Source organism: Chrysemys picta, chromosome 1 (genome assembly GCF_011386835.1).
Source record: "Chrysemys picta bellii isolate R12L10 chromosome 1, ASM1138683v2, whole genome shotgun sequence".
Taxonomy (NCBI): domain Eukaryota; kingdom Metazoa; phylum Chordata; order Testudines; family Emydidae; genus Chrysemys; species Chrysemys picta.
In genome coordinates this window covers 256,457,733-256,485,372 of record NC_088791.1, presented here as the reverse complement: position 1 = coordinate 256,485,372, position 27,640 = coordinate 256,457,733, and the positions used below count along the sequence as shown (strand labels likewise).

General features: G+C 45.9%; 2 protein-coding genes across 7 annotated transcripts in view; one reads left to right on the top strand and one right to left on the bottom strand.

The window, feature by feature from the left end:
- The window catches only part of DOCK9 (dedicator of cytokinesis 9), a 319,065-nt gene extending 296,214 nt beyond the window's left edge, over positions 1–22,851 (bottom strand). For 5 of the 6 annotated variants that reach the window (XM_065592481.1, XM_065592546.1, XM_005303903.5 and 2 more), the window contains exon 1: positions 22,593–22,851. In XM_065592481.1, coding sequence (XP_065448553.1) covers positions 22,593–22,712 — 120 coding nt within the window. In that variant the 5' untranslated portion in view covers positions 22,713–22,851. Of the gene's footprint in view, positions 1–22,576 lie in introns of all 6 variants that reach the window. The other variant, XM_065592553.1, reaches the window with a different exon arrangement.
- On the top strand, positions 10,551–12,810 carry LOC135983089 (uncharacterized). Its single transcript, XM_065592573.1, has 2 exons — positions 10,551–11,246; positions 12,241–12,810. Exons 1-2 carry the CDS (start codon positions 10,670–10,672, stop codon positions 12,714–12,716), a joined length of 1,053 nt encoding a protein of 350 aa, XP_065448645.1. The 5' UTR covers positions 10,551–10,669; the 3' UTR covers positions 12,717–12,810.
- Positions 22,852–27,640: the final 4,789 nt, after the last annotated feature.

The window sequence follows — 27,640 nt, the reverse complement described above, 5'->3', positions numbered from 1 at the left end:
CAAGCCCTGCAGGCCCCTACCCACCCTACTCCCCTCCCCCCCCCCCCCCCCGCCCCCAGAATAGAAGTCAAACTACACTTATGCCCAAGGCTCCTGCCCTAAGGCCTCCCCCGCTGGGCCCTGGAGTGTTTATAGCATGTCGAGGGGGGGCCTCAGAGAGAAAAAGGTTGAGAACCCTTGAGTTATATAGTCATATGCACACACACAACTTACTGGAACATGTGCAAGTTAAGCACAGATCTATTCAATTAAGTGCACCTAACTTTAAAAAACTGGCCCACTGCCGATTCACTACAAGAGCACTATGTAGTATCATCAATAAGACTGACAAGCTGGGCATACTGTATTGAGTAAACTTTCAGTGTAACTGATCACATGGGTTGGTCCAACTGGTGTTTAACACACACACACACACACACACACACACACACACAGATTTATACAATGCTCTGTAACAACCTATGCTTTCAAGACTGAATAATCCAAATGCAGGACAGCAGGTTTCTACAGTGATACTAGAGGATGCTGGTCTCTACCAAAGAGTTATTATAATTGTTACTGTAGCATAGCAACTTCTCAGAACAAAACAATTTTCCTTAACGAATTTGTTCCCTTTTTCTAGGCTATTTGTCTTAAAAGTTACCTTTCTTTGGGTAGAAATAGGAGCCTAGATCTCAACCTTATCACCCCTGAAAGAAGCTCAAGACTCCACCTATCTGGGTCTTCATCAGAGTATGACAACCCTCAACCCCTTCCATGCTCTCCTCCTCACAAACTCCCTCTCCACAGAGATATGCGTATGAAGAAGTCAAATGCTACAATTGCCCACAGAATTAGCCATTTCCATCCAAATCTAATACAAGTTAACCAACAACACGGAGAAGAGGCTAATAGTATTGGTATATATTCCCATATTCACCAAATTCTCCATCTTTCAGAACAGTTTAACTGGATAAGACTGAGCCGATACCATCATGAAGGATACCTCTACAACAGCCACATACCACACGAACATAAAGAAGTTATGACAACTGCTAGGTCTTAGAACTCTATGGCTGTCACTAGCACTGCAACCTCCACCTCATGTTTTTTACCAGCAATTTTTAAAATCTGGGGGACAAGTAATACACTCTGGTTACTTTGCATTGCTCTAAAGAGGGATAATGCAGCAAGAGCATTCTGATTAATCTAGCCATAAAGTAAATTCCTTTTCAAAAATGTGATTTAAAGTTGATACTACATATCTGCAAACCATTAGGAATATCACAGTAAAATTCTCATTGGGTCATTTGTTTTGTGTTCATGTATGAACTAATTAAAAATACAAGGAAATTCCCAGATAAGAACGATACTAAACTAGGATTAAGGCGGCAATCATATCAGCCTTCAAAGGTTAAAAATACTGAAAGATGTTTAGCTGTCCAAAAAACAAATCTTACAAAGCCAGGATGTTCAGAATTAAATAAGGGCTGTGTATTACCCCACCTTAACACAGTGGCTCTCAAACTTTTTTTTACTGGTGACCCCTTTCACATAGCAAACCTCTGAGTGCAAACCCCCCGCTTATACATTAAAAAACACTTTTTTATATATTTACCACCATTATAAATGCTGGAGGCAAAGTTGGGTTTGGGGTGGAGGCTGACAGCTCTTGACCCCATATGTAATAATCTTGTGACCCCAAGGGGTCCCAAGCCCCAGTTTCAGAACCCCTGCCTTAGCACATTTGGAGTTCTTTCAAATGTAACTAACTCTGAATTTCCCAGGTTTGTAGGAAAGCTATCCCAAAACAAACATCCGACATTTTTATCCTTAGAATACCTTATATGTACACAACTTTACTCTAGTTTAACAAAGCAAAGAACCTATTCCAAAAACAACAGAAATACTTAAAGTGTACATTTAATGTTTGCTTCATTCTTATACTGGTTGCTCACTTGGTAGTTTCTCTAGTTCTCCCTTCTCTTCGAGTGTCAGTATATTTATCCCTGCATCTGTAATTTTCACTCCATGCATCTGAAGAAGTGGGTTTTTTACCCACAACAGCTTATGCCCAAATAAATCTATTAGGGTACATCTATACTTGCGCGCTGGTTCGGTGGCAAGCAATCAATCTTCTGGGATCGATTTATCGCGTCTTGTCTAGACGCAATATATCAATCCCGGAAGTGCTCGCTGTCGACGCCGGTAATCCTGCTCCGCGAGAGGAGTAGGCGGAGTCGATGGGGGAGCCTGCCTGCCACATGTGGACCCGCGGTAAGTACCTTTAAGTTCGAACTAAGGTATTTCGACTTCAGCTACGTTATTCACGTAGCTGAAGTTGCGTATCTTAGTTCGAACTGGGGGCTTAGTGTGGACCAGCTCTTAGTCTTTAAGGTGCGTCCTCATTGTTTCTGTAGTTTGCAACAGGTCACCATCATTTTGTGAGAAACAAGATTCCACGGGGTTATTTTTTGGGGGGAGGGTTGAGGGGGGGAAGGAGAAAAGGAGGCACTGGCACATGTTAAAAGGCATGTCTATGCCACAGCACCCTTGCTGGCTGAGGCTCAATTCCCCCTCACCAGGGTTTTCTGTCTCTTGGGGATTCACATGGTTCAGCCCTCTGGGTGGGTTACTTTCAGAATTTAATCCCTTTCCAGGGTAACAAAAGATCAAACAAAAGGTTCTTCTGCCCACCCTCTGGATTCAGTTCCCATACCCTTCTGGGCTACTTTGAGGGCAGGTCTACACTACCGCTTATGTCAATATAACTTATGTTGCTTGTCCCCTGTGTTTCCCCCTCCAAATTAAGCTATCAGCCCTTTTACACCCCAGTGTTTACAAGGCTGTCACCTGACCCCAGTAAGTCCTGCCTACTTAGGCAGGGTTAACTGAAGAGGGCTGGCTAGCTCCAGGCCTCCTGTCACAGTATATTTTACTAGAATTATCTTTTTGTCTATTAAAGGCAAGGCAGTATTTTAAATAGCAATCTAAATATAAAACAGTCAAACAAACAGACGGCTGTAAAAAACAACGCTGTCTCCAGAAATTATTGTAACCCTTATTTGGGATTGCTTGTTTTCTAGAGTTTGGGGAGAGGGGAGAGACTCATCAGCACAGGCACAACTCAGGCCAAGTCTATACTAGGAAATTAGATAGGTATAACTACATCACTCACAGTAGTGAAGACAAGCCCTTGACAGAAAAAATAAAAGTTCCTGCTTGAATTTCTAAGGAGCACATTTTACTTTTCAGTCTAGTATTTCACATGTTCACTGGCACAAGCTTTTATCATAACAGTTTACAGGGCATGTCTCAACAATTTTACAAGCCTTCCTGGAGAGTGAAAATGAAATGTAATGAACAGATCTAAAATGGAGTTTGACTAAATGTTAATATAATGATATGTATTCTAGATTTATACCTAAGGCAGAACTTGGTTGTTCCATAGGAAAAAAGTTTAATCTACAGGAATTTTGCCTTCTAGATATAAAGACATTGTAATTTTGGCAAAACAGATACAGTCATATAATCTGAATCAGTACCTTAAAAGCTGATTCCCCTGAAAAATAGCTAGTTTGAAATTTTCATCTTCCAAGTGGAAGAAGCTTGGCCTACATCTCTCTCTCTAGTCAGTGGTGACAGAGACCTCAGCCCTAGCTAAGCAGTCAGATAGACAAACACACTTGCATTCCTCAAAACATGCTGCATCCTCTGCAGCAACAGCTCTAAAGAAGGGCAGGGGAGAAGGCAAGAGGCAATATGCTGTGCATGGGCTTAAACTCTGACCCTGCTTATCACTTAGGCAAGGGCAGCAACCGATGCCCTGCGACAAGAATCAGCTTGAGACCATGTCCTCTTGCCCTCCATCAATCTAGTGTTATTACAGCAAATCCACTAGTGCCAAGAACTAAGCAAGATCTACAATATCTAAAACAGTAAGAGAGAAAAATAGAAGCTGTAAGCAAGCCTCACATTTCAGGTTTTAGAGGTCATTCCATGTTCCAAGTAAAGCCAGCTTCACTGCAGCACCTTTGAGCAAGTGCTTACCTCATTACCTCTTTCCTGATTCCACCTTCTTTTAGATCAAAAGCCACATTCTCTCTCTCCTGTACTTAGATTTTCAGAAAACCTTTGGCAGGGTCCCTCACAAAAGGCTCTTAAGCAAAGTAAGCTGTCATGGGATAAGAGGGACAGCCCTCTCATGAATTGGTAACTGGTTAAAAGACAGGAAACAAAGGGTAGGAATAAATGGTCAGTTTTCAGAATGGAGAGAGGTAAGTGGTGGTATCCCCCAAGGGTCTGTACTGGGACCAGTCCTATTCAACATATTCATAAATGATCTGGAAAAAGGGGTAAATAGTGAGGTCGCAAAATTTGTAGATGATACAAAACTACTCAAGAAGTCCCAGGCAGACTGCAAAGAGCTGCAAAAGGATCTCAAAACTGGGTGACTGGGCAACAAAATGACAGATGAAATTCAATGTTGATAAATGTAAAGTAATGCACATTGGAAAACAATCCCAACTACACATAAAATGATGGGGTCTAAATTAGCTGTTACCACTCAAGAAAGATATTATAGGCACCCAGTCACATTTAAATTACAAATACACAAGATTACTACAGCAAAGAGTGGGGTGGGGGGAGGAAGAGATCTTAAATTTTTCGGTTTCCTTACTTAATTTGATAGATCTTTTTATAATCGGTTTCATATTTTCCTGTGTAGATACTCCACTTCTGAAGAGACCCTTTTAAAACTTTAATCAAGGATTAGAAAACCCCTCAACTTTTACAAGTTTCAATGTAAAACACACAGTTTAAATGAGTACTCCATCAGAAAAATTTGAGCCAAATTAGAAAAAAAGTAAGAGACACCTCAAACTGTTTCCTAAAAACTATTGCTAGATAGGCAAGGCTGTTAGAAATATGGTATCTTAAGAATCTTTAAAAAAAATAAAGGCTCCTTCCCCCATCAGCTCAGAAGCAGCATTTTCATTCTAGGACAATGATCTCAGGGACACATGTAACAGCTCCATTGTGTCTTAGTTCCAGGAAGTGATTATGCTCAGTAGAATACAAGGCTTGCATCTGTCCTTCTAAAAGGAGGGAGGCGGAAGCTCAGCTACCCGTGCCTCATTTGTGAAACCATTACATATCCTTCAACCAAACTCCAACAATACCTTAAAGTGTTGGGCTATCTCCTCCTTAGCACCTGCATGCAGACTTGTGCACCAGGGCTCCGATCCTGTGGCTTGTCTCATGTGGGCAGACCCCTGCATGGGTCCCATTGCTTTCCTGTTTCTGACTGGAACTTTGAGGGTCATGGAACACTCAAAGCTCCTGTGAGGAAAGTTTGCAGAAACTTGCCTGCCCAGTTGAGCTGCAGCAGTCCTACTACTGGCAGGCACTTAACCCATCTGCAAGCCTGCTAAGGTGTACAGCAACAGACCAGTTCTGGACTCTTTAGTAGACCCATGGCAACAGAAAGTTCTGGCCAGCTTAAATAGCTCACAAGTCAGTGAGCCCTGGGAGGAAGATTCTGGAAGTCTAGCCAGCCAGAGATACCATTAAAATTTAGAACACTGAATGAATAAATATATGCATTACTCAGAATTTTCCAAACCACCATGCTCATACTGCTTAACAAAAACCTTTACTCTTGAACAATGGGAACCAGGCGTCAATTCACGTTTAACAGGTTAGTGTAGTTAAGTAAATTCATCAAAATAATGATTAACTTTTTCACTGGTCCTTTCACTAAGACTTCACAAACCAAGTTGACAGATTCCAGGGTATCCAGGCATTTTAGACCTAGTCAACATTACAAAGTTAGGTCAACTTAAGTTGACTTGTTTCAACCTACTTGTGCATGTGTCTACACCTAAATTTGTTTTGTTCTCCCCCCCGTCCCCTTAACAGCGACTGAACACCACCACCTCCCTCAAAGATGCAGAGGCATGATCAGCCTACTTGCATCAATGCAATACAAGTAGACACTACACTACCTGCATTGACCCTAACAAGGAGTCCAGTGGCACCTTAAAGACTAACAGATTTATTTGGGCATAAGCTTTTGTGAGTAAAAAAAAAAAAAAAAACCAACTCGCTTCTTCAGATGAAAAAACCTCGCTTAAGCTTTAGTGGGTAAGCGAGGTTTTTTCATCTAAAGAAGCGAGTTGGTTTTTTTTTTTTTTTACTCACAAAAGCTTATGCCCAAATATATCTGTTAGTCTTTAAGGTGCCACCGGACTCCTTGTTGTTTTTGTGGATACAGACTAACACGGCTACCCCCTGATAAATGACCCTAACAGTCCTCCAGCATCTGTCCCACAATGCTCTGGTCCCCAAGACTGTGATCACTCCACTCTCAATTTTGACCTTCACTGCCCTGAGATCACAGGAACCAGAAGACAGCCCCATTCCCCTTTAAAACGCCAAGCATGCTTCTCAACTGCACACCTTTGTGAGCGTCCAACCATGCTGGCTTCACGTACATAGAGAGCTACTGGACATGCTCTTGCCAGGACCAGTAAAGAAGTCACAGATCTCCTTTACCTGTGGAGAGAAGAGACTTTATAACAGTTATGGAACAGATGAAGAAATAGACATCTATGTGCAGGGGATGCTGGAATTGGGGCACAACAGGGATGAGTAGCAGTGCTGTGTGAAAAACTTCAGCAGACATACCAGAAAACTAGAGAGGCAAACAAATCTGGGACTGCCCAGCAGACCTGCCACTTCTCCGACACTTCAAGCGACACTTGATGTAGACCTCACCAGCACCCCACCTACAACTGTGGACACTTCGCCAGGGCCTGAGGCAGTTATTGCTGCAACCCATAGCAAAGAGGAGGAACGGGATGCAGAGTGGGACACAAACCACAAGGCAAGCTAAGAGCGGTTTAAAACTCTGCCGGTGTCAAGCCAGCTCCGCCAGGCAAGCGCAGATGAGCGCGCGGGTGAAAAGGAAGGGCGCTCATAAGAATGTGTGTTATTCCTTACTTTTTAACTTCTTGTTGCCCCAAACCTCATCTCCCTTCCTTCCCCCCTGCCCTTCTTTCCCATTTAATAGTGGCTCCCATGCAATCTGTGCATTTAGAGAACAAATGCATTGATTTTTGATTGCTTACTTTACTTGTAAAGTATTAAAAATAAATTTTAAAAAGTTAGTATGGCAATCCAAATTATACAATGTCCTATGCTCAGAGATAGAGGTGGCACCCAATTCTCCATTCCTGTTAGCTTGTTTGGCTAGACACAGGGCCCAGGCAGTGTACTTTGTTTGTCTTAATAGGAATGTCCCTTTTATACTCCTGAGAGATCTTGATGAAGTTTTCATTAAGATACTTTGCAATCCTCTCCTGAACATTTATAAGGAAGGCAGCCTTGTTTTCTCCCCCTCTCCACACAATAGGAGACTTTCCCATCCCATTCTGCAATGAGCTCTGCTGGTACCATTTCCATAAACAGGCTAGCAGCATACAGGCCCAGGTAGCTTCAAGACAGAGTACCAGCTGGGTTCTCTCTGCCTGACACCACCAGGAGTGAGATATCAGCCAGATAACCACTTACTGCAAAAATATTGACAATATTCACCACACTTGCCTATGCTCATACCCAATTAGCACTTAAGATATTTACAGGAATAATAAGGGAGTTTTGAGACTTATCTTTCCCTTTCTGTTGTGACTATAAATCTAATGGCGTATTTCATCAGCAGCCTCTGGTGTGGTGGCCTTGAGGTGCCCCCTCTACATCTGCCAAACATCTGACTCTGATCAGGTGGAGAAATAAGTAGCCCAGGAACCTGTTGTGCAAAATCTTCCAGTCCTCTTCAGCTACTGGCCATGAACACAGGTCTTGGAAGACCACATGTCTATGACCATGGAAAAGGACCACAATTGGAGAGAGTGGCTGCTTCAGGAGAGGCACAGGGACTAAGAGGCGCAGCAGGAAGTGCACCAGAACATCATGGGTTTGTTCATGCAACGAACTCAGATGCTGCAAAGCATTGACCTACGTATCTAAAATGCAGGGAAAATTCCATGGTCACTGCCACCTATGCCCCACAACAGGTAGCAGCAAGGTTTCAACCCTCACCTCTACCACTCAACACCTGGGGAAAACAAGAACCACGGCTACATATACACTGACGTGAAAACCACAGGATCAGCCACAATGCACTACATGTTTTGTAACACTACTGAAGGATTGTAATATGTTCTTAAATACATAAAAATAAATGGTTCTTGTTTACTTGGGTTTTTAAAGTATGGGTTGTCCTATCACAATGCTGCTAAAATGCTTTTAGCTTGAATATTGTGTACAGGAAACAAAGTTCAAATGCAAGTAAAGTTCTACTTTTAGAAACTCAGAATTCATTTATTAGTTTACATCAAGCATAACTGCCACATTACAGAATTCAAAATGGGAGTCAGTAATCCACCCATAACAATGAAGTGTTCCCAGTGGATCCATTAGCATTTACATAATCATGAAAAAGTATCACCTTCTGTTCACATGCTTATGGGGAAGTTGGGATGGTGCCAGAATAGGGTATGCTTTCTATTGCTCCACCGCAGTTTGGAAACCCCTTCCTGCACATCTATCCACTACTTCCTGCACATTGCCAAGAGAGTCAGTCCTGTGCAGCAGGATACACATAATAGCCTTGCTTACTTGGATGACAACGGCCTTCACCATGGATTTCCCAACTCCAAACTGATTGCCTACTGACCAACAGCAATCCAGCATTGCAAGCTTCCAGAGCATTATCACCACTCACTTTTCCACAGTCAATGCAGCTCTCATTCTTGCATCCCTGTGCTGCAGCAAGTTTGGCACGCAGACCTAAGAATGTGGCTGTGACATTACATTCCGTATTCCTTATGAAAATATGCTTATGATATGAATATGACATAAATGAGATGTACTTTATGCAAGACGGCTTATGTAAAATATCATTGGAAAGGTCACGATTTACTGAATGTAATTATCCAATTTGTATGCCTGTATCATTTCTGTATCTGAAGTTAGGAATTGTAGGTATGTATCTATATTTCAAATGTGTTACTTTGGGTGTCACCCCAACCAGCACTTCAGCTACAACAATGGAAAAGCCAGACAGGTCTAATGGGCCAATAGCGGAGACAATGCACTGTGAAAGAGCTTAGTCTTCCTGTGGACCCTGGAGACAGCTTATGAGCAATGGCTGCCACAGCCATGCAGAGAGGTGGGTCTGAGTCACCTGGTACTGCATACCCCTCTCCGCCTTTTGGAATGCCAGTGGTTTTCCACTATAAGACAAAGGGTTCCTGCCTTACACAAGAGCTATATAAGGCAGTGGCGTGACAAAGTTCTCACCTGCCTGCCCACCCAAAGAGACACTGAGAAACAACTGGAAGCAAGAACTGGATGGGGGCATGGGGGTGAGAAGGACTGAGCCCTAACTGGAAGGGCGCCTAGCTTGTGAGTAATAATACCCGAGGTCTCAAGATGAGACCAGTGCAGCTGCCTTTCAAGATTTTCTGTAATCTGCTTGAAACAATATCTAGGGTAAGAAATACTATTTGTAACCAATTTCTTTTGTGAAACCAGCTTAGTTTGCATGTTTGGTTTCATTTGCTTAGTTATCTGCTTTGTTCTGTTTGCTACCCATTTTACTACTTAAAATCTGTCTTTTGTAGTTAATAAAGTGTGTTTATAATATAACCCAGTTTCTGTAATTTCCAAGTAGGGGGTCGAGAAGTTGTGCATACCTTCCTCCATTTTGAGGGAGGAGACGAATTTCATAAAACCTTTGGGTTTGTATCCCTTAAAACAGGCCTGCACAACATGCGGCCCGTGTGGGCTTACTGTGCAGCCCGCATGGGGTGAGTAGGTGGGCTCACTGTGCGGCCCGCGGGGGGTGAGTAGGCAAGCAGCAGGTGAGGGAGGGGGGCCAAGGAGGTGAGTGGGCAGTGGCGGGGGGTGAGTAGGTGAGCCGAGGGGGTGGGGACTGAGGAGGCAAGCGGGCGGGCAGGGGTGGAGGGGCAGGCGAGCTGGCAGCAGGGGAGGGGGGGGCTGAGGAGGCAAGCGGGCAGACAGTGGCGGAGGTGCAGGTGAGCCGGCGGTGCGGGAGGGGGGCTGAGGAAGCAAGCAGTGACTTGATGGCTGACCTGGTCTACTGATCTGGTCTGGCTCCGATCCCATCCCCTCTCCAAGGGTTGCAGCTGTCTGTAGGTGCTGCCTACCATGCCTATCTCATTCATTCAACAGGGCAATTGATTACAAAGTGGGGGGGAAGATCTTAGGCCTGGTCTACACTAGGCGTTTATGTCGAAGTTAGCGCCGTTAAATCGAATTAACCCTGCACCCGTCCACACTGCGATGCTATTTAGTTCGACATAGAGGTCTCTTTAATTCGACTTCTGTACTCCTCCCCGACGAGGGGAGTAGCGCTAAATTCGACATGGCCATGTCGAATTAGGCTAGGTGTGGATGGAAATCGACGCTAATAGCTCCGGGAGCTATCCCACAGTGCACCACTCTGTTGACGCTCTGGACAGCAGTGCGAGCTCGGATGCTCTGACCAGCCACACAGGAAAAGCCCCGGGAAAATTTGAATTTGAATTCCTTTTCCTGTCTGGCCAGTTTGAATCTCATTTCCTGTCTGGACATCGTGGCGAGCACAGCAGCACTGGCAACGATGCAGAGCTCTCCAGCAGTGATGGCCGTGCAGTCTGGGAATAGAAAGAGAGCCCCAGCATGGACTGATCGTGAAGTCTTGGATCTCATCGCTGTGTGGGGCGATGAGTCCGTGCTTTCCGAGCTGCGATCCAAAAGAAGGAATGCAAAGATCTACGAGAAGATCTCTAAAGACATGGCAGAGAGAGGATACAGCCGGGATGCAACGCAGTGCCGCGTGAAAATCAAGGAGCTGAGACAAGGCTACCAGAAGACCAAAGAGGCAAACGGACGCTCCGGATCCCATCCCCAGACATCCCGTTTCTACGAGGCACTGCATTCCATCCTCGGTGCTGCCGCCACCACTACCCCACCAGTGACCGTGGACTCTGAGGATGGGATACTGTCCACGGCCGGTTCCTCAGACATGTTAGGGGACGGGGAAGATGAGGAAGGAGATGAGGAGGGCGAGGCAGTTGGCAGCTCTCACAACGCTGATTTCCCCGACAGCCAGGATCTCTTCATCACCCTTACAGAGATCCCCTACGAAGCGTCCCCAGCCATTACCCCGGACACAGAATCTGGTGAAGGATCAGCCAGTAAGTGTTGTAAACATCTAAACATTTATTTTTAACAAAACAGGAATATTAACAATTAAAAGAATGGGTTGTTCATGATTAGTGTGCCCTAGGCGCTTAACGGTTTAGTAAGGGGCAGTGCAAGTTTTGAAAAGAAATCTAGCAATGTCCGGTTTTCAGTGATTGTCCTGCACAAGCCGCTCTACTGTGTATTCCCTGCTACTGCAGCTACAGTAAAATGCGGTCTATATGTGCGGGGATAGAGCAGTAATCCTCCTGGGACATCTCGATGAAGCTCTCCTGGAGGTAACTTGAAAGCCGTTGCATGAGGTTCTTGGGGAGAGCGGCCTTATTGGGTCCTCCGAAGTACGACACGTTGCCGCGCCACGAGATTATCAGGTACTCGGGGATCATTGCTCTGCACAGCAGGGCGGCATACGGCCCTGGTCTTTGGAGGCTTTCCCGGAGCATTCTCTCTTTGTCGCTCTCGGAGATCCTCATCAGGGTGATGTCGGCCATGGTGACCTGCTTTTAATTAGGTAGGGGAATGTTAGTGTTGGGACTGCTTTCCCGTTCCTTTACAGAACTGTCACCGCTGGTTTGCAGCCACGCGGTGGAGGCGGGAGAGGGGCAGCCGAAAGGGATCATTCCCGGGGACAGCCGCGAGGGGGTGGGACAGGGGCAGAGTTCCCGCTTGCCGGATTGCTGGCAGCAGGGACTGACATTGATTTAAATGTGAAATGAGGCCAGTGGTAATATAAAAGTTTTAAACTGCCACAAGTGTACGGCTTACCATGTCTGCCTGCAACAGAAATTCCGTTGTGCTGCCTCGCTTCTCAAATGTGCTGTTCAAGACCCCAGGCACAGAATGCGAAGGCCGAGAATTCGACCTTGTGCTGAGTGCGCATGTGAAAGGTGCTGTGCATGGTCTTGTTCACAGAGAAAGACTATGTTCTTTGTTCACAACTACATTTATCTTTCAGAGGAATTCACTCCCTTTTTCCCATTTCCACAGCCCCGTCTGCGACTGTCTCACAACCTAGCCTGGAATCACACTCCCAGAGGCTAGCGCGGATTAGGCGTAGGAAGAAGAGGACACGGGAGGACATGTTCTCTGAGCTTATGGCCTCTTCCCAAGCCCAGGCAGCACAGCAGACCCAGTGGCGGGAGAACTTGACCCGAATGCACCAAGCCAACATGGATCGGGAGGAGAGGTGGCGGCAGGAAGACCAGCAGGCGACTCAAACGCTGCTTGGACTACTGAGGGAGCAAACGGACACGCTCCGGCGCCTTGTGGATGTTCTGCAGGAACGGAGGCAGGAGGACAGAGCCCCGCTGCAGTCCATCTCTAACCGCCCTCCCCCGCCACCAAGTCCCATACCCACCTCACCCAAAGTGCAAAGAAGGAGAGGCGGCAGAGTCCCTGCTAACTCTCACTCCACCCCTGCAGAGAGCTCTAGTAGCAGAAGGCTCTCATTTCCCAAAATTTGAAAAGTTCTTTCCTTCCCGCCTGACACAAGCCCACGTCCAAGTTTCACCTCCCAATGCCATGTGTAGTTGATAATAAAAAATTCGTTTCTGTTAACTACTGTTTCAATCATGTTCTTTTGGAGGAGGAGGGGAAAGGGGGTTGGAAATTGGACAGGACAGTCTCCTTTGGCAGGGTACATAGTCGGGGGCAGGCACAGCAGCAGGGCACATACACAGTGCAGTGATGCAGTGACTAGTTGCCCCGGTTAGTCTGGGAGGTTGTTTTGATGTAATGTTGGGGGGGGTGGGTTGCTCTGTGACTTTGTGGCGGGGGAGGGCAGTTACAGATCTTAAGCGCCGGTCCTTAGACAGGATCACAGAGCCACACAGCATGGGATCTGTAACCGTCCTCCCCCTGCCACAAAGTCAAATAGACCTCCCATACACACAGTCCCGATCAGGAGGGGTGACAGGCTCCGTTGAAACAAGCATCCCACCGCAGCGGAGCCTGTCAATCCTTGAGTTTAGAAGCTGCATTCGCATCACAACACTAGACCCGCCCCGCACCACAGTCTGCGTCCCAGTTTTAAAAAATTCCCGCTAAAACAGTATTAAAGAAAACGGTGTGCTTTAACAAAGTAGAACTATTTTTATTTCGACACGTGTGTTGGAGGGGGGGTGAAGGGGGTATGTAACTGGATAGGATAGTCAACATTACCTGGGTAAAGAAACGGGGGCAGGTTTAGCTTCTCAGTACACAAACTATAAAATCACAGGTTACCCTGCTCACTCAGGAACTTTGCTTTCAAAGCCTCCCGGATGCACAGCGCTTCCCGCTGGTCTCTTCTAATCGCCCGGCTGTCTGGCTGTGAGTAATCACCAGCCAGGCTATTTTCGTCAACCTCCCACCCCGCCATAAAGGTCTCCCCCTTGCTCTCACAGAGATTGTGGAGCACACAGCAAGCTGCTATAACAATGGGGATATTGGTTTCGCTGAGATCACAGCGAGTCAGTAAGCTTCTCCATCTCCCCTTGAGACGGCCAAAAGCACACTCCACCAGCATTCTGCACTTGCTCAGCCGGTAGTTGAAGAGTTCTTTTTCAGTGTCCAGGGCGCCAGTATAGGGCTTCATGAGCCAGGGCATTAGCGGGTAGGCTGGGTCCCCGAGGATGACTATAGGCATCTCCACATCCCCAACAGTTATTTTGTGGTCCGGGAAGTAAATACCTTGTTGCAGCCGTCTAAACAGACCAGAGTTCCTGAAAACACGAGCGTCATGAACCTTGCCCGGCCATCCCACGTAGATGTTGGTAAAACGTCCCCTGTGGTCCACCAGTGCTTGCAGCACCATGGAAAAGTATCCCTTTCGGTTAATGTACTGGGTGGCCTGGTGGTCCGGTGCCAGGATAGGGATGTGAGTTCCATCTATGGCCCCACCGCAGTTTGGGAATCCCATCGCTGCGAAGCCATCTATGATCGCCTCCACGTTTCCCAGGGTCACTACCTTTGGCAGCAGTACATCAACGATTGCCTTCGCTACTTGCATCACAACAACCCCCACGGTAGATTTGCCCACCCCAAACTGGTTCGCGACTGACCGGTAGCTGTCTGGCGTTGCAAGCTTCCACAGGGCTATGGCCACTCGCTTCTGTACACTCAGTGCAGCTCGCAACCGGGTGTCACTGCGCTTCAGGGCAGGGGACAGCAACTCACAAAGTTCCAGGAAAGTTCCCTTCCGCATGCGAAAGTTTCGCAGCCACTGGGATTCATCCCAGACCTGCAGCACTATGCGGTCCCACCACTCAGTGCTTGTCTCCCGTGCCCAGAATCGCCGTTCCACGGCATCAACATGACCCATTGCCACTGTGATGTCCTCGGCGCTGGGTCGCCTGCTTTCTGACAGGTCTGTGCTACTCTCAGACTTCAGGACATCACCGCGGTGCCGTAGCCTCCTTGCCTGACTTTTCTGCATCTGCCTCAGGGAAACCTTTATGATAAGCTGCGAGACGTTGAGAGCGGCCACAACTGCAGCGATGGTCGCAGCGGGCTCCATGCTCGGAGTACAGTGGCGTCCGCGCTGTCAATGACTGGAAAAGCGCGCGAACTGTTTTCCCGCCGGCGCTTTCAGGGAGGGAGGGCGGGAGTGATGGACGGATGACGACAGTTTCCCAAAAGCACCCTCGACTCATTTTGTTACCCAGAAGGCATTGCCGGCTACACCCAGAATTCCAATGGGCAGAGGGGACTGCGGGAACTGTGGGATAGCTGACCACAGTGCACCGCTTCGAATGTCGACGCTATCACCGTTAGTGTGGACGCACAAAGTCGAATTACTGTCCTTAGTGTGGACACACACGTTCGACTTTGCAATATCGATTACAAAAATTCGATGCAAGTAAAATCGAACTACTCTCGTAGTGTAGACAAGGCCTTATTCTACTTCTAGCAAAAAGACATTTTTCTTTTACCTTAATTATACTACCTTAGGAGCCGACTATAACATATTACAAAGGTTCAATACTGCTGTTTTTTAAATTAATGGAGAGATCCTATCTCCTAGTACTGGAAGGGACCTTGAAAGGTCATTGAGTCCAACCCCCTGTCTTCACTAGTAGGACCAAGGACTGATTTTTGTCCCAGATCCCTAAGTGGCCCTCTCAAGGACTGAGCTCATAACCCTGGGTTTAGCAGGCCAATGCTCAAACCACTGAGCTATCCCTGCCCCCCTTCCCCAGTGGTGCTGGGAAAGGAGGGTTTGTTTCCGCGGGGCGGGCGGCACTGAGGGGGGTGTTGTGTTTCGGGGGGCTGGGTAGCGCTGAGGGGGGGATTCAGCAAGGCCGGGGGGGGTTCGGCCCTCAGCTGTTTTCTTTGGAGTAATATGGCCCTTGCCGCTTTACGAGTTGTGCAGGCCTGCCTTAAAAGGAGTGAGCACTAGAGTGTTGGCACAAGTCCCTTAAGCTGAGTCTTCCCAGAGCTGATCTGTAGCTGGGCGTGGCCCTGTCTGTGTGCTTGGCTGGAAGAGGCTTGTGAGCCTAACCCAGCAAGACCAGTTAAAGGGGGTTCATGCTGGCAGAACAGGTAGACTCAGTAGTATCTTAGCATATCAGGTGGCTTCCTAAAGGGCATAACCTATCACAGTGGCCTTTTCACATCCAAAAAAGTTCTGCAACCACAGCTTGTCATCCCAAACCTACATTACAATGCAATCCTTGTTTCTCAGCCCAAAAGCAGCGAACAACAATGGGGAGCTACCACCTGAATGCCAACAGCAGCCAGACATATTTATGTGCTACCCATCAGCAACGTGTCATGGTGGTTGAGTAACTCCTCTTCCTCACATAGCCAATTATAGTAGTATTCAATGAAGTTCTACAAATACAAGAGAACTGCACATCTTACATTACCAACAGTCATAAGAATTGCACGGGTCTCAGCAGGGTCCATACTTCTGCCTGAGAGATGGCAGAGGCTGTAAAGTAGCATATGGGATTGTCAGAGTTTTAAAAAATGGTGTGCAAATAATGGGATGAACAAGCATTATGAGATGGAGACTGACACTGTGGGAACCTGAACCAAAAATCCTTGGGCAAATTACTGCAAAATGTCCCACATGGCACTGCACCAGACAATGGCACAGGGCACACTGGCACGCCACATTTTCTATCAACGCAACCACTAGTGGTGTGTATGCACAACACCAACACAAGTAGCCAAGTATGCATGCACACAAGTGATACAGAAGTTGGTGGCTGTATGGTATCATAACTTATGTTGACCAAGCTCTATAGTGTAGAGATAGCCTCTCATTTGGTTCTTCACTACTATAATAAAGTAACTCAGTTTAGACAATCAGAGAAGATTTTTTTTATTGTAACCATTACGAAAAGTTGAGTTTAAAACTAAATTAAGAAAATATCAAGTGAGGTCTCATTTATTTAGCTTATGAAAGGTCAACCAGTGACATGCATCTGCAAAAAGTTAAGTTGGAAACTGAGTTAAATTAACACAAGCTAGAAAAGGGCTGTTTTATTGACCAAGTGTCTGAAACCTATTGATGCTATAAGCATACTGGAGTGAAAGTACAGCAATTCCATGTTAGATGTTGTCTTCTTCCACCCTCAACCCCAATGTACTTCATGTTGTTTTAAACGTTGACCACATTCTCAGAATGAGCAAATATATTTCATTTACAAACACTTAAGTCCCCTAATATAGGGCACAACATTTTATCAGCAGAACATAAAGGATGTTTCATTAATCCACCACACTTGTGACCAGTTACCTTTCAAATGCACTGTAAAATTAAGGGCGAAAGCTTGAAAAACCTTAATTGCAAGGGTCAGGTGGAAGTTTTACCTCCTAATCAAACACGAACAAGCAATTTCTGAAGAATTTATGCGCCTCATTTTAGTGGAAAACCTTAAGAACATTATGCATAATGAACATTATGCTAATACAGGGCTGAAGCATGCTGAAAACAGAAGGACAGAGTAAAAGTTCATTTAATATCAAAATAGTATCAATATCACTATTTTTATATTTAATTTGATAAACTATACTTTTGAATTTACCTCCAGCTGCAGCAGAATTTCCAAACTGATGCACTAAAATACTGCAGAAATTAGGTCCAGCTAGCCGCAAGAGCATCCAGGCCCTAGATCATAAAGCCATCACTAAATTACTATGCAGGATATAAAAAATAACCATACTGGGTTAAACCAGTGGTCCATATATCCCAGTATTCGGTCTCTGACTGTGCCCAGTGCCAGACACTTCAGAGGGAATGAACAGAACAGAGTAATTTTGAGTGGTCCTTTCCTTGCTGTCCAGTCCCAGCTTCTGGCAGCCAGAGGTTCAGGGACACCCAGAGCATGAGGTTGTGTCCCTGATTATCTTGGCTAATAGTCACCGATGGACCTATCCTCCACGAACTTATAGTTTTTTGAACCAGGTTATACTTTTCGTCTTCACAACATGCCCTGGCAAGGAGTCCCACAGGTTGATTGTGCCTTGTGTGAAGTACTTCCTTATTTTAGTTTTCAAACTACTGCCTATTAATTTCATTGGGTGATCTCCAGTTCTTGCTTTATGTGAAGGAATAAATAATACTTCCTTATACACCTTCTCCATAAGATTCACAATCTAATAGACCTCTCTCATATCCAACCTTAGTCATCTTTTTTCTAAGTTGAACGGTTCCAGTCTTTTAAGAGCTCCTCAGACAGAAGCTATTCCATAATCTTAATCATTTTTGTTGCCCTTCTCTGCACCTTTTCTAATTTTTTTTTTTTTTTTTTTTGGAGATGGAGCAACCAGAAGTGCATGCAGTATTAAAGGTGTGGGAGTACCATGGATTTATATAATGACATTATGATATTTTCCATTTTATCATCTATCCCTTTCTTACTGGTTCCTAACATTGACGACTGCCACTGTACATTAAATAGATGTTTTCAGAGAACTATCCATAACGACTCCACATCATTCTTTTGAGTGGTAACAGCTAATTTAGACCCCATTATTTTGTATATATACCCCGGATTATTTTTTCCAATATGCGTTCCTTAACACTTGGCAACATTGAATTTCATCTACCATTTTGTTACCCAGCTTTGTGAGATCCATTAGTAACTCTTTGCAGTCAGCTTTGGACTTAAAACTATCTTGAGTAACTTTGTAATGTCTGCAAACTTCGCCAGCACACTGTTCACCCCGTTTTCCAGATCATTTATGAATAGGGCTCCGTGTCTGTCACAGAAGTCACAGATTCCATGACTTTCCAACACCTCTGTGACTTCTGCAGGGGACAGTGTGGTTGATCCCAGTGTGGTTGAAGCAGCTGATGTTCAAATGACAGGTAGAGGGATTAAAGGATAGCAGGCAAGAAAAAAATCAGTGACAGAGAGAAAGATAGATCATGGCAGACACAGTCAGTCTCCGAAAAAAAAATGCATTGACAAAGAGCATGATATCCACCAATCTCCTCTCTTCAAAAGCTGAAGGTGGATGTGGAATTCAATGAATGAAAAAATAATTCTGCTTGACAAGGAACATAGCAGAACTGAAGGAGAAAAAGAACTAATTTGTAAATGGAGGAAAGTCCCATGATCACAGGCGTTTCTCCAGAGTTGTTAAACAGCCTGGGTACAAGAATAGAGGAATCAGATGCTCCAGTTAACCATAGTGAAGGGTTAGCAAGATGGACTTCACAATGGTAAAGAGGAGGAAAAGAATAAGGAGAAAGGAGTGATTTAACAGAAGAATCAAAAGAGGAAGAGTGGAAGAGGAAATTTATTCTGTAAATTAACCAGGTGGTGAAGAGCCACAAACATACTGTGTATGGTAAAGTTTGTTCTTGCTTTTAATTCAAAAACTATTATACCAACTCACCATCAAAAACATTCCTTGTTATACCATTAGTATAGCCATGTGCAAAAAGCACTGGCTAGAGTCAGACTGAGCTGGTATGACATGTATTTGCTGATCCTAAAAGTTACTGCAGAATACAAGCTCTTTTTACAAGTTTTAGTCCTTCTGGTTGCAAAGAAGTCTTCTAAACATGTACTAATGTAGTGCTATCTTCTCATATATTTAAACTTTCTGAAAAAGTAGCTCTCAGACAGATTAACTTCTTCCATTAATTTCAACACCAACAATTATGACTAACTGTGATATGTAATCTATCATTTAAATCAGCTTCTGTACCAGATGACTAGAGGATAGCTAATGTGACGCCAATTTTTAAAAAAGGCTCCAGCGGCAATCCAGGTAATTATAGGCTGGTAAGCCTAACTTCAGTGCCAGATAAACTTGTTGAAATTATAGTAAAGAACAGAATTATCAGACACAGATGAACATGATTTGTTGGGGAAGTGTCAACACGGCTTTTGTCAAGGGAAATCATGCCTCACCAATCTACTAGACTTCTTTGAGGGGGTCAACAAGCATGTGGACAAGGGAGATCCAGTGAATATAGTGTATTTAGATTTTCAAAAAGCCTTTGACAAGGTCCCTCACCAAAAGCTCTTAAGCAAAGTAAGCAGTCATGGGATAAGAAGGAAGGTTCTCTCATGGATTGGTAACTGGTTAAAAGATAGAAAGCAAAAGGTAGGAACAAATCGCCAGTTTTCAGAATGGAGAGAGATAAATAGTGGTGTCCATCACGGGTCTGTACTGGGACCAGTCATATTCATAAATGATCTGGAAAAAGGGGTAAACAGTGAGGTGGCAAAATTTGCAGATGACAGTTAAGTCCCAAGCAGACTGCGAAGAACTACAAAAGGATCTCAAACTGTGTGATTAGGCAACAAAATGACAGATGAAATTCAACGTTGATAAACGCAAAGTAATACACATTGGAAAACACAATCCACAATATACATATAAAACGATGGGATCTAAATTAGCTGTTACCACTCAAGAAAGATCTTGGAGTTACTATGGATAGTTCTCTGAAAACATCCACTTAAAGTGCAGTGGCAGTCAAAAAAGCTAACAATGTTCAGAATCATTAAGAAAGGGAAAGATCAGAAGACAGAAAATATCATATTGCCTCTATATAAATCCATCTCTATATATGCCAATATCTTGAATACTGCATACAAATATGGTCACCCCATCTAAAAAAAGATATATTGGAATTGAAAAAGATTCAGAAAAGGGCAACAAAAATCATTAGGAGTATGGAACGGGTTCCATATGAGGAGAGATTAATAAGACTGGGACTTTACAGCTTGGAAAAGAGAGGACTAAGGGGGGATATGATAGAGGGCTATAAAATTATGACTGCTGTGGAGTAAGTAAATAAGGAAGTGTTATTTACTCCTTCTCATAACACACAAAGTAGTTGTCACCAAATGAAATTAATAGGCAGTAGGTTTAAAACAAACAAAAGGAAGTATTTTTTTCCACACAATGCACAGTCAACCTGTACAACTCTTTGCCAGAGGATGTTGTGAAGGCCAAGACCATAACAGGGTTCAAAAAAGAACTAGATAAGTTCATGGAGAATAGGTCCATCAACGGCTATTAGCCAGAACAGGCAGAGATGGTATCCCTAGCCTCCGTTTGCCAGAAGCTGGGAATGGGCGATGATTACCTGTTATGTTCATTCCCTCTGGGGCACTTGGCTGGCCACTGTTAGACAGGATACTGGGCTAGATGGATCTTTGATCCGATGCAGTATGGCCGTTCTTATGTTCTTAAGATAAAATTCAACAGCAACTATTTTTCTGCTGACCCTTTCAGCGCAATCAGTGATGCTGGGATTGTGGGAACAAGCAGCACTATTAAGTCCTGACTGCCCTTGTGTTCACTAGGAAAAGATACGTTTTTAATACGTTACCTTATACCTTATTACTCCAAGTAGTCCCATTTGGAGTCAGTGGAACTACTCAAAGGAGAAACTGCTAAACAATGACTAAGGGGGTTCATCAGTTTGTTACCCTGGTAGTTACAAAAAAAATAGGATTTAATTTGTAGAATGAGTAGATGGGTATTATGATGCTTTTTCAATTGTAGATACAGGAACACTTTACAATGATAGGTAAGCATTACTGTCCCCGTTTTAAAGCTGGAGAAAAGGAGGCAGAGAGATTAAGTGACTAAGGCTACGTCTACACCGTGCACCTTACAATGGCTTGGCTGTGCAGCTGCACCATTTTAAGGTGCACTGTGTAACTGCTCTTTATTGCCGTGGAGCCATAGATTTGTCACCAGGAGCACTATCCACACTGGTGCTTTTCGTCATTAAAACCTTTTTCATTAAAGGGGGTATTTTTTCATAACCCTGAGCAACAAAAAGTTAACATGACCAAAGTGCCAATGTAGACATGGCCTTAGGGCCTGTCTACACTTACAGCACTGAGGTGGCATAGCTACACTGGTACAGCACTGCCACTGTAGTGTTTAGTGAAGAAACTACCTATGCCGATAGAAGAGCTTCTCCCATTACATACCTACTCCACATCCCCCAGAGGCAGTAATTATGTGGACAGGGGAAACCCTCCTGATAACTATCTACACTGAGGCTCAAAATTGGTATAAGTGCATTGCTCAGGGACATGGATTTTCCACACCCCCGAATGATGTAATTTTAGTGATATAAACCTGTAGTGTAGACCAGGACTTAGCGGGGGCTTCAGTGATAGAACACAGCCTAGCTTTGCTTCCTTCCAGTCAGATTCCACAGAGTAGTTACTGAATCCCCATGAGACCCCGTTTGATTACAACCTCATCGCTGATACGTCTGGGTTTAATTCCCGGGTTAGGAAGATTTCAGAACAGAGATGAAGAGGAACGACCCGGCACACACGTTACCGTGGTGAGGAGGGCATACAAAGTGCCACCGCACCTCCTTTTGTACCGATTCTTCAGACACACCCACAGACTTCCACGCAACGCACAGCGCTACGGAAACGCGCTGTGACTGGATGGAAGTTTGCAGCCGCACCGAGGAGCGCGGCGGCGACTCCCAGCGCTGTGCCGGCGGACAGCCCCGCCGCGCCCCCCACCCACACAGGGAGCGTCCCTGGCTGGCTCTCTACCGGGCCGCACCGACACCTCAGCCCGGGCCAGAGCCGTGGCCCAACAGGAGGCGCGCGCCCCGCCGCGAGCCAGGGGCAAGCCCCGCTCCGTGACAGCCCGGCGGCTCCCTCCCGCCGCGGGCGTCGGAGTCCTCTTGATGCGGGGAGCTCGGCAGTAGCATCAGGCCCCGGTGCCCTGCGGAGAGAGCTCCGTGGTGGCGGGGGAGACGATTGGCTCCCGCTCACCCCTGCGGGGATGCGCCCCGGCCCCTGTGCGGGAAGAGACGAGCACTGTCCCCGCAGCCGCCCAACCGGAGCTGGGTGTGTGGGGGGGGAATAGTATCTGCAGTCCCTACCCGGCCGGGCTCTTACCACGAACACGGAGCCCCGCACAGCCTCGGAGACGCTCTGCCGCAGCTCTGCCGCCGTGCCCGGCTTGCTGAGCGCCCGGGTGAACTTCCGAGTCTCCGGGGGCACCAGCGCCTGCGACATGACCGCTGCCGCCGCCTCGCCTCGCCGCGCTCCCGGCCCCTCACTCCGCGGCCCCCCGCGCCCCCATGGCCCGGCCGTAGGCGGCGAGGCAGTGTCGCAGCTGGCGCCGGCTCGAGCGGCTCTGCCCTCTCAGGTGGCCCCTCCCTCGCTCAGCCCATGCTCCCAGCGCGCGCCGCGCTCCCACCCTAAACACTGAGTCACACGAGGGGGGAGGGCGCAGGGCGCAGCCTCGGTCGCTGATTGGCGCAGCCGCGATGGCGAACGGGGTGGGGCCACCCATCATGCACCGCCCATACCTGGTCCCCGGTTCCACATCGGATTGGTCGCGGCGCTACCTGCCCGGCTGCTGCCCTTCCGCTCCCCGCCCTGCGGTCTCCTGGGCAGCCCAGGCCAATATTGGGGCGGGGCCGGCGCGAGCCGGAAATTCCCGCTCGGCGCTGAGCGCATCGCCATGGCCTCCCGTCGCACAGGGCGGGTCCGCAGCGTCCTGTGCGAGGTGGTGCGGGGCCCGCCGACGGGGATCGGTGGCAGGGAGGGCGGAGAGCGGGTTTCACAAGCCTCCTCGTCGGCCCCTGCCCCCCCGTCGGTGCAGGGCCTGTCGCTGCTCCTAGCTTTGCCTTGCCTCACGGGCCCTCGCCTAGGCGCACAGCAGCTTTGACCTCCCAATTTCCCTCTCCTCACTCAAAGGGGTGTCACTTATTATATGAACCCCACAGTTACACACCGGGTGGTCCTGCTCACTTTTATGGTTAAGAATTATTTACATCAGACTATAAGGAGCCATGAAGATGTAGTGATAGAAAGAATTATCTACACCAAAAATTAATTGCACCTCTATAATTGTCCTACAGGTAGGGAGCTGAACATCCCTCATTTTGGGCCTTTATCGCATTAGGGAGCCTGCATCTGGCAGGTTGAAAAGTATGTCCGAGCCTGGACTGGACCTGCCCTTGCTGCAGTTGATAGCATCAGCTATTTTATGTCCACCACTGCAAAGTGAGATGCTCCCCACATCCTAGCTGTAGTTGGGCTCAGACGGCTCAGAGTCCAGGGCCAAACTTTTCCATCTTTCTAATCTGTGTGCTCAGTGTAGGGGGGCTTGTTGTAATGAGGTATTAATCATGCTACTAGGATGGCTGGAGAGGAGACAAGTAAACAGCCACAATTTACATTAGATGCCAACTGCAGCACCATGTTAACTACAGCCAACCGCAGTGCCTTGCTTCCTTAATGTTATTTTGTGAATTAAAATAGATGATTTTGATATTTAAATAGGTGCTTTTAATTTTGATCAATGTAAATATTTAATGTAGGAAGACATTTAAAAAAGTTATTCAAAACAGGACAACCACAATTAAGTTTCATAGCAGATTTGAAAAATCAGTCTCTTTCGTTCATTATCAAGCATCAATATTTATACACATACATTCTTATTAAATGTCATTATTTTTTCCAATGTTTTTACTTTGCCTCTCTGTAAAGCTTGAGTCATACTGATAGAAAGTTTAGCTAAGTAAAGTTACATATATGTATGTTTGCAGGACTGAGACTTTAGTGCCTAACCCTACAAACTGGTATAGGTAGTCATTTTTTTCAGGTGAGTTGTCCCATTGAATTTCCACTGAGGGACTATTCTCACATGACTAGTCCTACTGAACTCAATGGAATTAGTCATGTGAATAAAGTTACTTCTGTGAGTAAGTGCTTGAAGGATCAGAGACTCTTACTAAAGCATCTTTCACACAAACTGTAAAAACATTTGACAGAGTTAGATCATTTACACTTCACACATGAAAAGAACAATTCAGTGGTGTAGCCAAGGGAGACAAAAATATTAATCTGAGATTTGAAAACAAGTCTGTAAATTCTTCAGGTCACAGAGCATATGATTGTACAGCACATAATGCATGTGATCCCTGTTCTTCATTGGGGCCTTTGGGCACCACAAACATACCGCTACTCATAATATTCAGTGTCACTGAGGCAGAAATATGCAGGAAGGCAGCAAAGGTTAAGGGATAAAGACAGTACAAATACACAAACATAATTCAGCCTCAGGTGCTATCAAAGTAAAGGATCTTGGCCCAGATCCATAAAGAGACTTGGGGATTGGATACCTAGAAAGTTACCAGAACAGCAATGGGATCCCTAAGCCCTTTAGCACCCATCAACCCTTAACCAGGAGCTGGGGATATTCAGGAAGACCAGGACTTAAAAAGCTCCCTCCTAAACTACCAGAGGAGCTAACGAACAGGAGCAGCTAAAGCTAACTGGAGTTTTGCAAGGGAGTTCTCCAAGTGAAGGAGGAGTGATTACGTGACTCTTGGGGTAAGTTCGTTGTCTGTAGTGTGTTTGTGGTGTGCTTGCTGCCTGACTGAAATATATTGTGTGCTCTATTTGTTTGGGGACTGTGCACTGAGCCTAGCAGGCAAGGCTGAAAGCTTCTTAATGAGACTTTCATCCCTAAGCCCTTTAACTATTAACCCTTAACCAAGGGGCAGGCTACTGAGGGTGGGCTAGATGCACTTAATGTTCTTTAAACTTAAGGCCAAAACCACTCCAATAAAAACAAACATCAACAAAGGAACATGCTACAGGAGTAAAAGGAGAATACAGGCAGAAGTCCAGCAACGGAGTGGGGACTATCCAGTTTATTGCACTCAATGCAGCATCTATAATTAACTGTCCCATGAGCAGGTTGTGCATGTGTGCATTTGGTGCAAGGGGTGTGTCCAAAATGCTGCCTCCTCACAGAGTTAAACATTTAAGTTTGGACGGCAGGGAAGCACCTATCTCTTCTGCAATCCACAGCTAGGAACCCCTCTGCTGGAGTCAGACAGTTTAGGAATCTAATATGCTTTGTGCAGGAAACACCAGAGAAGGAAGTAATGCAGGTTCCACCAATGTTATAGCTTTCAGTCCATAGGTAAGAACTTTTATGTGAGAGTCCCAGATTTGATTCCCACTCTCTGCTTGCTGGGGAGACACTAGACAGGATTTGAAGAGGTGTCTCCCACCTGTTAGGTGACTATCCTCATGAATGCTCATCACCCACCCACCCCCTGCTGCATCCCTGGCCGTGCCCCACCCTCATCCCACCCCAATTCCACCCCCTTTCGCCAAGTCTCTGCACCTGCCCTTCCTTTTTACCTCCTCCTCCCCCGAGCATGCCATGTCCCCACTCCTCCCCTTCCTTCCTGGAAAGTCCTAAGCACCGCCAAACAGCTGTTAAGCGGCGGGTGGGAAGCACTGGGAGGAGCGAGGTAGGGGCAGGGGGAGCTTGGCTGTCGGTGGGTGCGGAGCACCTGCTAATTTTTCCACGTGGGTGCTCCAGCCCCACAGCACCCACAAAGTCGGCCCCTATGGGCTATAGGGATGCATGTATGTGTGTGTTGAGGAGCCCTCCGCCTCTCCTGTGGAAGCTGTTCCACTTTTGGATTCAAAAATTAAATAGTAATTGGGTCAGAGTGAGTGAGAATGATTGTATAGTTTTGTGGTCAGGGCATCCACAGGAAGCAGGAGACTTAGGGTCCAGCCCCCCTGCTCCAATGACTCTTTATTTAGCAAAAGTGGAACAGCTTTAAATGAAGAGACTGATAGAACATCACATCAGAATATCCCATAGCTCAGTGGTTTAGGGCATCCTCCTGAAAGGTAGGATTTGAAGAGGGTGTGTCCCTTCTCCTCATCAGGCAGAGGGGTACATTGAATTTGGATCTCCCACACCCCGCTGGGCTAAAAGTTATGAGGTTGACAGCCCCATTTCCTCTTTTGGATACATTTTTGAATGGTGTCTGAACCAGTTAGGCATGTTCACAGCATGCCTAATAGATCAGGTCCCACATGTGGGATATATGCTCTTCGGCCTATCTTCTCTGGTTTATAAATTGGGCTGGGCACAGGCGGAAGATAAGCATCTGAATACCCAAAGTGAGGCAGCAGTATGCAAGCCCAGAGGCTGAAAGTGAGGCACAAGGGGAGCTTTTACCTTGAAAAAGTAGGCACTGAGTGAGTTTAGGCACCTACAGGATTAGGCAACAGATGAACAGGGATTTTGTAAAAAGAACAGGAGTACTTGTGGCACCTAAAACAGGGTTTAAGCACCTACAAGTATCTTGGTGGATTTAGTCCTTTCTAATCATAGAATATCAGGGTTGGAAGGGACCTCAGGAGGTCATCTAGTCCAACCCCCTACCCAAAGCAGGACTAATCCCCAGATCCCTAAACAGCCCCCTCAAGGATTGAACACTCAACCTGGGGTTTAGCAGGCCAATGCTCAAACCACTGAGCTATCCGCTAATGCCTGTGTACAAATGCTTGAAGCTTGGGCAATAAACAAGAGAAATTAGAAGTGCTAATTTATTAAAAGAAATTGACCAACGTAAGTATTAGTGAAATATGGTGGGAGGATTCACATAATTGGAATGTTAAAATCACTGGCTACACCCTGTTTAGGAAGGATAGAATGGGAAGAAAGGGAGTGGCGTTCTAAATCAAAAATACCATTCCTTACTTTAGAGTACTCGACAGTTCAGCCCTGTTCCAACTGACAAATCAGAACATGGAGTACCAGTGAGAGTCTGTCATAGACCTCCCAACTCAGACTAGAGAATAGGATGAACAGCTTTTTAAACATATATCTATAGTGACTAGAAACTAAAACTGGGTTATCATGGGAACAAATGCAGGAGATTTCATGCTGTCACTAGAAAAACTTGCTTGGAATTTTTTAAAATTAGAGATTTTCTAACACAAGCAATATTACACTTTACACAGGGAAATTCTATAGTAGACCTCATTCTGATAGACCAAGATGAATTGATTACTGAATTAAAAGTTAGGGGTTGTCTAGGTGCAAGTGATAACAACCTAATTATATTTGTTATATGTAAACAGAATAAGGTCCCAACAAGCAATATGTATACTTG